Source organism: Culicoides brevitarsis, chromosome 2, assembly GCF_036172545.1.
Source record: "Culicoides brevitarsis isolate CSIRO-B50_1 chromosome 2, AGI_CSIRO_Cbre_v1, whole genome shotgun sequence".
NCBI classification, from domain to species: Eukaryota; Metazoa; Arthropoda; class Insecta; order Diptera; family Ceratopogonidae; genus Culicoides; species Culicoides brevitarsis.
In genome coordinates, this window is record NC_087086.1 from 19236786 (window position 1) to 19248986 (window position 12201).

Here is a 12201-nt window from a genome sequence, read left to right on the forward strand (position 1 = left end):
TTTAATACAGCTTTTAACACCAATTCCACTTATTTTTTAGGTAAGCTAACGTCTTTTTATTAGTTTTCATACGAGTAATTATTCGAAAAGGAACTTAAAATTCGATTGAGCAACAAAAATAAGGCCTAAATTAATTTTATTGGAATTTCCTTGTACGAACGAACGAATCAAAAAACTAAATCACAGATTTTTTGCGTTGAAATTTTTTTTTTGCGATAAGGTAATTCGAGACTCGGGATTTTTAACCGTCTGACAATGAAGGTGTCACCCATCCGTATTTGTCGTGTGTCTTCACCAGCGACCGGAATGCTTCTTCGGCTGAACGTCTACTGAGGAAAAAACAGAAAAAAAAAAACAAAAAAGTGAAAAAGTTTCTTAAATTTTCCTCAAACTTCGACTCACTTGGAAAATTCCTTGTTTCCTTTCACTTTGCGCGAAATGCGTCCCTGGCCCTTGACCAAGCTGGCAGCGAATTGCATGAGAAGCGCTTCGACGGTATATGCGGATGCCCAGCCACGTGGCGTCAAAAGTTCCATGCAAATGGCACCGCCTTCCATCACGAAGCCTTTTTCGATGTGCGGCTCGACGACGCGCATGAAGGGCGGCGCAAACGGAAAATTATCGGGAAAAACGACGTGCAGCAGGATATGGTCGATTTTAAATTCGCGCATATCGTCGGCAAGCAGGGAATCGGGATCGATGTGGTAGAGACGGGCATGCCATTCGTACAAGTTGTCACTGATTAATTCGACCTGAAATGGGAAAAAATTAGTTTTTTGTGAAAAAAATTTAACTTTTCTGCTTTAGATAAAAGTCAAAATAATTATTTTTCTATTATTTAAAAAAAATAATCGTAAGGCAATAAAATTTTTAAAACAAAAAATAAAGAATTAATTTAAATTATAAAAAAATTCTTAAAAGGGTGACATTTTTTTTTGTTTGTTTAAAGGGTGACAATTTGATTTTTTTATTTAAAAAAAAAAGTTAAAAATTTCATCAAAAATTTATTTTTTTTAACTAAAATTTTTTTAAAATTTTCTTTTAAAAATAGATTGATTTTTTTAAAATTCATTGTTTTCAATTTTAATTAAAAATTTTAAATCACAAATTTTAATACACAAATATCAATGTAAAAAACTCAAAACAACAAAAATATTAATTTTTGCATTGGCATTTTGTATGAAAAATAGTATTTCAAAATTTTTTATTTTTTTTTGCCCCCTTCCCCATTTTTATTTCAAAAATTTTGGACAAAACTATTGAGCTTCATTTGGAGCGGCCTAAAATTTTTTTATTAAAAGATTGATTTTTTTAATTTGAATTTATTAATAAATTTATTAATAATATTATATTGTCGAATTTTCGATGAAATTGAAACTTAAGAACAAAAAAAAATTAATAAATAAAATATTCAAAAATAAAATAATAAAAAATTTAAAATAAATTTAATTCGTTTTTTTCAACTTAAATATTTTAATTTAATTTTTCTTTCCTTTTTTTTGTTCTTAATTTTTGGAAAATTTTTTAAAGCAGCCTAAATTAAATAAAAAAAAAGCTTACAGTAAATGCTGGACTAGGTTTCGAGTGTTGTGTGCGTTGAATTTCCTTAAACTCCTTCATAAGTCGTCTAGATCTGATTGTGGTATCGATTGGCTTAGGTACGGGGACTCCTAGTTTTGACGTAGGCGAGATGGCACTGAAAAGAAAAAAAAATTAAATCGTTTTTTTTTTAAACAAACGACACAAAATTAATCCAATTAAATTACTTCATAAATAATTTTTTAATTGAATTGATATTTCAACACTTTTTCAACACGACATCCCACAAGAGCTCCATTTTCATTCATTAAACCAATTAAATATTAATTTGAACAAATACTTCGCACACACACACAAATTCGCATGTTGGCTTGTTACTCCGCATCCGCACTAATTTTCCATAATTTTAATCCTGGTTTTTCGCGCTATACGACCAAATTGCTTGCATTCAGTTGGACAAATTGAATCAGCGTCAAATTTATTAAAAAAGCGCAATAACGCGGAATTTATTAATTAATGGAACAAAATGAAGAGCGGAATATTTTTGTGTGTCAGTGAGGCATTTTATTAAACACGTGCACCTAAAAGTCGAGTGAGTGAGTGTGCAAACACATTATGCGACAATTTTGGGTCAATATTTGATTTTATTTTATTATTATTAAATATTATGACAATGAATTTTATGGAAATAATTGACCAAAAATTTGCGGAAATGGAGTGAAATAATTGAAAAATCCTGGGAAATGAAGTCAAGGGTATTTAATGAAAATTATTGCAAACAAATTGATTTTGCTTAGAAATATGAAGTTTTTAAATGAGAACCGAAAAAATTAAAAATCGATGAAAATTAAAAATTCATTTTTTTTAAATCTTATTTTTTTTAAAATTATTGTTATTTTTGTAAAAAATTATGATCGCAAAAAAATATTTAAAAAACAATTTTTTTCATTAATTTTTAACTCCTTTACGTTTTTTATAATTTTTTTAATTTGATCTCAAATAATTTTTTTTTTATGAAAATTAAATTTCTAAATAAATTTTTATACTGACAATATATTCCTGTTTTGTGGAATTTCTCAGTTAAATTAAAAAAATATTTAATTTAAAATTTATTTATTTTAAAAATTTATTTGATGTTAAAAATTATTTAATCAATTATTTTTTTTTTATTTTTTTAAATTTTATTTTATATATTTTTTTCACATTTTTCCGTCGTTTAACAAAATTTTTCGTTAGACAGTAAAGATGAATCAAAAGCATCGTATCAAACTTTAATAAAAATAAAATGCATTTATTCTGAGTATATCCGGTCTCCTCCATTTATGCCTTTTATCATTTTACACTCGCACAAATCCTGAATGTCGTTTCTATCGCAAACCATTAACCAAGCCTCCTTTTTGAAATTAAACCGTTTATCTTCTTCCTGTTTGGTGCGGCTTTCACCCGACATCGCATTAAACATACACTCACGTCTTGCATTGCAGACGAAAAATATTTCCCAACAAACTATTTACGTCAAAAAATACACCGACATTGAAAATGTCTCGTTTCTAGGTTCAGGACATTTACATAGCAAAGGCAGCTGCTTCGACATGATAGGATTACATCGCATATCCTCACGTTCGTCTCATCAACTCCAGGGAAATTCGCACACATGATATAATTCACGTTATTATGTCGATGACGACGACGATGGTGATGGTGATGAGGATAATAATATTAATGTAATACACACATACCTTCGATTTTTGTCGAGATAGTTATCACAAAGTAATACCCCGACTAATAATAATAATCTTCGTATTGATAAAATGGGTACGAATGTGTTGTGGCATGTAATCGAAATTATGATAATCATCTTCTGATGTATAATATATTAATGATGTTATTATCATAATTAATAATGAATGTGTGCAAAGTGGATGCGGATGTGTGTAACTGACACACCTTTTGTTCCAACATATCATTTAGTGTCGAGGTAAGGTTCATGTCAATATTTGTTCAGTGGTTTGAAGAGTTGGTATTGTTGATGGAATCAACTCTTTAGTGAGATAATGATTCATTTTAACAAATTTTATTATTACTTACTTTGTAGTACAAAATTCCGTTAATTAAATTGTTCAATCGTTAAAAAAGAAAGTTTGAGGTTAATCTAGTACCGCAAGAGGTGAATTTAATACCGTAAGAGGTGAGTTTATTACTCTAAGAGGAGATTTTAGTACCGTTATAAGTAAATTTGTACCATAAGACGCCATAAGAAGTAAATTTAGTACCGTAAGAGGTGAATTTAGTACCGTTAGAAGTAAATGTGTACCGTAAGTGGTAAAATTAGTATCGTAAAGGATCAAACAGTACCGTAAGAGATAAATTTAGTACCGTTAGAAGTAAATTTGTACCGTAAGAAGTAAATTTAGTACCGTAAGAGGTAAATTTAGTACCGTTAGAAGTAAATTTGTACCGTAAGAAGTAAATTTAGTACCGTAAGAGTTGAATTTAGTACCGTTATAAGTAAATTTGTACCGTAAGAGGTAAATTTAGTACCGTAAGAGGTAAAAAGTACCGCAATAGATGAATTTGAGGTCGCAAGGAGTAGGCTTAGTACCGTAAGAGGTCAACTTAATAAGTTAATTTTATACCGTAAAAACTGAATTTAGTACCGTTTGAGGTGAATTTGTATCGTAAGAGGTAAATTTAGTAAGACCGTAAGGAGAAATTTGGCTTATCGGGTTAGATGACAGTAATTTGTTAACCTTGAGAGGTAAATTTGTACCGTAAGAGTTAAATCTAGTACCGTAAGGTATCATAAGAGGTGAATCTAGTACCGTAGACCGTAAGATGTCGATTATCGCAAATGATAAATTAAGTACCGTAAGAGGTAAATTTAGTACTCAATTTTAGAGATGAATTTCGTACCGCAAGTACCATAAAAAGCTCAATCAACCCCTGTTGGTGTGAAATTTACCTCTATTCACATCCATCATGCCATATCAACCTCAATATTGTTCATGATCAAAACAAAAGGTACAACTCAGTACAACTTTTACCACAGAAACGGATCGTAAGACAATCAAAATATTTTACATGGAAATTGACAAGGGTGTATGATGATTAAAATTTACCAAACCATAAGTTATCTTGTCGTGTCTTGTCTTGTAAACTATTCATCACAAACAACACACACATACATAATAATTATTATTATTCCTCACCAAGATTGTTTTTTGGTCGGGAGAAAAGATTTACTGTGGCATGCCAGAATCCGGATTAACTCACATTTGTGTTGTGTGATAAGTTTAGCGGATTCTCGCAATAATTCATCTTAATTCCATGACATTTCACAGACGACGGCAAATTTAAATTCATTCCTTTCCTTTGTCTTGTCTCCCACACAAAAATCTCTTAAAAAATGGCATGAAGGTTTTTTTTTGTAATAAATCAGAAAAATTTTATGGAAATGAGGGTCGAAAAAATGATAAAGTTGAAAACGTATAAATCACGCTAAATGTCGCGTTGCTAGTTTCGTCGAAGAGACCATGAAATTTTTTTTTCGAAGAAATTGAAGTAAAATCATTTCGCTGAACTCCTAAACGAACGAGTCTAGACTACGTTTATCTGATGATAGTTCTTTGGAAAATACTCAAGTTCAAGTTTCACGTTTCGAATGTCAATGTGGAGGCGTCTGGTACATTACAATGCGACTTTCGATAAAAGACGAAGTGTGGGTGAAATTGATCAGAAAGTAAGCTTTTGTGTCAACTTGCGTCAGTTCTTACATTTTTGCATTAATTTCATGACGTCAAACGTCCTTTTTTTCTTGTTCCTTCATTTTCCTCTTTCTTCTGATGCTATTATTAGTCTATTATTATGCACTTTATTTTGTAATTGTGTCGTTTTCTGGAGAGAGAGAAAAAAGGAAAGGAAAACGCGTGTTTGCATAGTTCCGGTTTTTGTGTCGGAATTGTGTCAGATTTTAGTCGGAGATGGAAATTTTAAAATTTACGACAAGCCAAGGAATGACAATAAATAATAAAATATTTAATAAATCGCTGACTTATCGATATTTTTTATTTGTTTTGTAATCAATAAAGACATTAGAAATGAAAATCTTGGAGACGTGAGTGCTTTTGGCAATTTTCCAAATCTGGTTGATTTTTCATAAATGGATCTGTGAGTTGAGTTTCTTTAGGAATTTTGAAAAAAATGTATTTTTCCTGGCAACATTTTTATTTTCAGGCTGATTTAACGACTGATTTAACCCATGATTTTGAAAAAAAATAAATAAATAAAAAAAAAAATATGAACAAAAAAAAAAAAAAAAAAAAAAAAAATATTCAATAAGATAGAATAAAATATTTTTAATTAATAAATTGAAAATAGGAAAATAAATAGAGTTAAAATTTTATTTTTTTTTTAAATTAAGAACAGGTTTTATTTAAAAAAAAATTAGTAAAATTTATTGGTGCAAAAAAATTTACAAAAAAAAAATAATTAAACTAAAAAAAAAATAAATTATAATGATAAATAAATAAATTTTTTATTTTTTAATAATTTTCAGTTTGAATAAAAACTTCTTATTAGAAGTCTTGAGATTTTTTGTATGACGAAAAAAATACGATATTTTTTTTTTATTTTTGTTTTCAACCAACTTTTTTTTATTTTGTTGTTGAAAAGACGCCAAAACCCTTATTTGGGAGGTTCCTACAAATAATGCTGACATTGCTAGATTTTTATTTCTTTAAATTGCTCTAAAATTAAAAAAAAAAATTTAAATCAAGAATCATACAAAATTTTATCTCGTCTCCAGAGTACGTTTCCTCTTTTATTTCATCATTATTTTCATCTCCGTTTTTTTTTTATTTTCAATATTATTGGAAAGGAAGTTGAAGAAGCAGAAACGACGTCATACTACACATTTTTCACAATCAAACCGAATGAAATAAAAATAAAGTAGAAATAATGATAGTTTTATCTTAGAGCGGCTTTGTCTATATCTTCTCTAAATCACTCGTTGTACAGCAATAAAAATGACACCACCCACGTTCGGATCCTCGTTTCCCGCACAGAAGCCATAGTTTTCCCAAATCAAAATGTAAATCATTCTCCGAAAATGTTCATTCACTCATAAAAGATATATTCATTCACATCGAAACAAGACAAATACGATAGATTTCTATTTTTAGGCTCTTATCTGCGGCTTAGATACAACAAAAATAAAAGTCGTAGGAGCCCAAACTACCCGGACGTGTTTTCAAAGCTAACGAGGCATTCAATCAGTCTACTTTTTGATACGTACACGAGTTATGGGGGATTTGTACAATAACAATCAAATTTAACAAAACCGCATGCGATTCCCATGCTCTTGCTTCGGTTTTCCGTCTAATGGAACGCAGGACATCACTCAGAAAAACAATCACTTGAATGAATGAATTTTTTCCCTTTTTACGCTTTTCGACATTGAAAATCATCGTGTGCGGGTGTCGTCCTGTACTTATGTTAATGTCTTGTTGTGACGTCAAGCAATGAAGAGGAAAACACAAAAAAGGTATTTTGGTATATTTTTTCAATAATTTCTGTTCGGAAGAACATAAAATGTGTTTTTTTCGGGTAACATAATTGTGGGGGCGGAAATTTTCTAGATTTTTTTAAGATAACGGTTTGTGGATTTTTTTATTAAATATAGTTTTTGGAATAGGAAACCAGTTAAAATAAATAAATCAAATCAGAAAACTGATCTTAGAATAAGAATAAGAAAAACAAAAAAAAAATTAATAAAAATTTAATTAAAAATTTGTCGAAGAATTTTTTAATTTATTAAATAAAATTTTAAAATATTTTGTAAAATTAAAAAATACTGGATGAAAAATAAAAAAAAACTTTTAAAATAAAAGCTTTTATCAAATGTTAAAAGTTCTTCTGATTTTAAAAAGACTGAGATTTTTACTTAACCCATTAAAAATAAGCAAACGAAAAATTTTTGGCATTAATTTGAATTTTACACTAATTTTGAAATACGTTCGTATTTTTCATTAAATTTATTTATTATTATAATTATTTATTTATTTATTTTATTATTTATTTAAAATTTATTTATAATTATTTTTTTATATTAAGTTCAACAGATATTGTTTTAAATTTTTCCAATTTTTTCATTAAATTTTTATGAAAAAAAAAATTTAAAAATATATCAAATTATTTTTTTTAATTTTTTTTTCCAAAAAAAAAAACACAAAAATTTTACAAAATTGCAATAAAAATATTTATCAGTGGAGACGTCTGGTTATTTTCACTAAAACTAATGAAAATAAAATAAAAATAATTTTTTTTATCTCACAAAAAATATTGAGTCATCTCACGCATTTGACATTCACCCCATTTTTCATCCATCCACACTGCTCCAAGAGCAAAAAAAAATATATAACAAATAACCTCAATTTGTCATTTTTTTGTGAAAATATCGATTTTTTTCTTTCATTATCCTCGCATTCATCCTTTTGCACTGACGCCGTGCGAGCTTACGAGACAACAATATTATGCACTTGTGCCAAAAATAAAAAGCTTTTGTGCTTCGTCATTATTATTCCTCGAGGATAGATCACAGACGACACACATCGCCAAACTACTTGTTCTCTCTCTCGCACGAAATCCCTTGTCGAAGAAAAACATTTTAAAATAACAACATCATCAGCATTATTATGAGGAGATGAGAGGTGCATGTTTCATCTGCTCCGCTTCGTTCTTCGTTCTTGCCATCCAACCGCACGTACACATGGAAATTATAAAAATTTACATTTAAGCCCGAGGAGGAGGAGAAGCAACGACGTGAGTTTCGCTTTGTAAGTGCATTAAAATAAAATTACGACGGTCGCTTATTCGCTTACGAAGAAATGTTTCAGAGAACTTTCTACTTCAGTTGTTTTTTAATTACACTTGCAGTGGTTTTGCTTATTAATTTTCCATATTTTCACCCGTTTTTATTTATTTTGCATCCAAGCCGTGTTTACGAGAGGCTCGTTGAAGTTTTAATTATATCAAGTAAAAAACAGATTTAAGTAGATGAATATTGAAACGTTTTTAAAGTGGAGCCCCGGACAGGGAAAAAAGGAAGAAACACACACAGGAGGAGGAAATAAACAGCAGTTAGTAACATTTGTTTGTGATATGATTTAATTTTGTAAATGGATTTGTGTGTACTTTTTGTAAGTGGTGCTTTTAGAAAGAGCAAATACGGAAAATTACAAGAACAGGAGGAAAATGGATTTTCACATAAATAATTTCTCTTTGTTGCCAAGATATTTTTTGTAATTAAAAATAAATTTCAAAACAACAAAAGCTTTATGATTTTGGCACAAAACGATTACAAGTAAGTCTTGAAACATACAAAAGCGTAATTTTCTTTACTAATGAGAAGTTTCTTAACAAATTTTTTTTTTTCACATTTTCATTGAGAAAAAATTATTTTTTTTTTCAATTAAAATAGAATAAAAACTAAAGAACAGTCTTAAAAAAATGTTTTTTCAAGTGTTGTTCAGGAATTTCTAGAAAAACTAGACGATATATCAAATGTTTGTTCAGTTTGACTTCGACAAATTGTATGTAAACTTTAAAGGTGAACGTCTTCTAGACTATGGCACCAGATTTATTTTCAATTTACAAAATTTAGAGTAATGAAACAGATACGCAAATATTTGTTATATTTTTATTTTGTTTTGGTTTTTTTATTATTTGTTTGTAAAATTGATAAAAACAAACTTGGAATAAAATTTAAAAGTTTCACTTTAGAAATATTTTTATTGATTTGGCATTTTTTAATTTATTTTTATGTTTTTTTTTTCACTGAAAAGTTATTTTTTTTAAATGTTTGTAAAATTGATAAAAACACTTTAGTTTATTTTTTAATTTTTTTTATGTTTTTTATTCATTTTTTTCACTCATAGTCAAATTATTTAAACTTATTATTTTATCGAAGTATTAAATATAAAAAATAACAAATAAAAAGTTAAAAAAAATAAAATAAAATAACAAAACAAAGCCAAAAAAAAAATACAGTATACGTTAAAAATAAAAATTTTGGAATTTTTTTTTTTAATTTGAAGTCAAAAAAATCTTTTGATGAAAAAAAACTTGAATTCTAGTTGTTCAAATTTTTTTATTTTTTTAATATTTGAATTATTTTTGAAAACTTCAACATTTCTATTTTTATTTTTTCGTGTAACGGATATTTCAAGCTTACCGGGTGTTTTGCATCAACTTTCATACAAAAAGTAGCATACATATCAAATAACTTACAAAAAATTTTATTAAATACAAATTCTGTAAAACTTGTTACGAAAAATTTCAATTAGAAAAATCCTAAATGAACTTTTAAACGAAATTTGTGAAACAATTTGTTCAAGAGCAAAAGCAACAGTACCCAGAGAGTGGATAAAAAGCGGAAAACTCAATTAATAAATTTTCCAACAGCAAGAAAAAAAAACTCGTATAAATTGTTGTCGTAACAATTTAACGAGTGAACTTCTTACATTTTCATTTTATCGTCAAGTACTTGAGTATTACTGCCGTTGAAGTTCATTTAAATTTGATTACATTGAAAAATTGACTGAAAATGTCATTCTTTTGCCTTTCCTGAAACGACGAACGTTCGTTAATTTAAATTGTGTTCCGAATGACGTAAAACTTTTGTAAAGTTACGAACAATAAAACACCTGAGCTTGGACACGAAATTGAGGAAATTAACTTGTCTCCTGTAGTAAAGATGTAGTTTTTTTTTGTGTAAAGTGATGGATGTAAAAAAAAATAAATGAAAAGAAAGAATAACGTCCTTGAAAGAAAAACAAACAAAAAAGTGAGTAAAAAAACAAACAATGGAGAAAAAAGGTAATTGAATAATGAAACTTTTTTAACAATCTCTTGTTTTGTTCGTTTGTTTACATTCCATTTACATCCCATCTAGACAAATCAGGACAAACTTTTGCTTCACACTGATATCACACAAGAGGCCATTTGTAGTATTCTCACAGCAAAAAGTAAAATGAGATTAAAACAAAGTATTCGTTTTAAAATTAACAGCTTAACTGCATTTTAAAATATTTGAATTTTTCCAATAATTTTCCAAGTTTTTCATATTTTTTGAATATTTTGTAAATTTGTCTATTTTTCAAGAGTTTTCTGAATTTTTCCGAGAATTTTACTTAAATTTTCCGGGATTCACATGATTAACCGAAAATGTATTCAAATTTTACGTTTTTCATCAAGTCATAATGCTGTTCTAATTTTTTTTAATTTTCTTTTTTTCCAAAGTTTCCCGTGGTTTTTCGAATTTTTCCATAGTTTTCACGAATTTATACAAACTTGTAACAGGACTGCCTCGAAAATGTAAAAATTTTAAAAATTTGTCAGTTTGCAAATTTTTTAAGAATTTTCCGAATTTTTCCGACAATTTTCCTCAAATTTTCCAGGGCTTCCTGAGATTATCCGAAAATAGAATTTTCGAGTTTCTGCATTTTTTACGAAAGTTTTGGAAAAACGTTCTGATTTAAAATTTAAAATGCTTTTCTAATTTTATACGAATTTTCCGGAGTTTCCCAAAATTTTTCTGAAATTTTTTCCATAAATTTTTAGTACATTGCTCACGAGACTGCCAAAAAAAGTCATGATTGTCAAAATTTGTAAGAATTTTCCGAGGTTTTTCAAATTTTTTCCACAAATTTTCTCCAGTTTTCCATGAACTTTCACAAAACTTCACTTGTCAGCACAAAATCGCATCTTTTCAAAACAAATTTAAAATGCGATAATGAAAAAAGTTAACTCCAATTTACATAAAAATAATGACAGCTACTTTTACTTACCATCTGAGTCGTTTGCCAGGACTATTCGCCACAATGCCGTTATTATTGTTATTATTACTACTAGGGGGACCATTACCGTTGTTGGTGTTGGCGTTATTCGCATTCGATGACGAATTATTATTATCATTTATTGATTTGGCAACGGCAGCAGATGCATCCACAACGCCGGCATTATCATCGGGAGTCTTATTGTTATTAGTGGAATTTGTTGTTGTTGTTGTTGTGGTGTTTGTCGTATTGCCATTTGTCTTATTTTTGCTATTGGCACCAGGACTACGGAAAATTTTTCGAATAACAGCCGTTACTCGTTCTTTGGAACGTGACGACATTTTTTTTTTTGCTTTTTTTATTGGTTTCGCCGACTTTCACTAGATAAATTGAAATTTTGTGTTTTTACTTTGATTTACAATTCTACGTTTTTTTTTTACAAAAATTTCATTTGGTTCAACAACTTAGACTAGAAATACGTCTAAAAATTTTGTGTTGCTCGTTGAATCCTTTTTACATTACGGAATCAATAATCTGAAAATAATGAGAGAGAAAAAAGTTTATTTATTTGTTCCAACGGGCAATCAGGTTAATTAAAACGGAACAGATGCTTATTTCAATTATTTTCTCACATAACAACGCTCGTGAAACTTTTTTTTTTCTTCACAGAACACAAAAATAATGTTTATTTTCCCATTTCTCTTTTATCATCTTCATTGATCAAAAGATTTTTCTTGTTTGTTATCTGTCAAAGATTTGGCCTACTATCTTTTTTTCTTTCGTACTTGGGTATTTATTTTGATGAGATGAGATGATCAAAAGACGGAAA

At 28.4% G+C, this 12201-nt stretch overlaps 1 protein-coding gene across 2 annotated transcripts; it reads right to left on the minus strand.

The window, feature by feature from the left end:
* Window positions 1-56: 56 nt before the first annotated feature.
* On the minus strand, window positions 57-11820 carry LOC134831768 (ubiquitin-conjugating enzyme E2Q-like protein 1). 2 transcript variants are annotated; one of them, XM_063845583.1, is made up of 4 exons: window positions 11385-11820; window positions 1561-1696; window positions 403-752; window positions 57-326 (listed from the first exon to the last, which is right to left on the minus strand). In XM_063845583.1, the coding sequence occupies exons 1-4, from the start codon at window positions 11711-11713 to the stop codon at window positions 242-244; spliced, it is 900 nt and encodes a 299-aa protein (XP_063701653.1). In that variant the 5' UTR covers window positions 11714-11820; the 3' UTR covers window positions 57-241. The 2 variants fall into 2 exon arrangements, with proteins under 2 accessions (XP_063701653.1, XP_063701652.1); XM_063845582.1 differs by having other exon boundaries at window positions 57-329.
* Window positions 11821-12201: the final 381 nt, after the last annotated feature.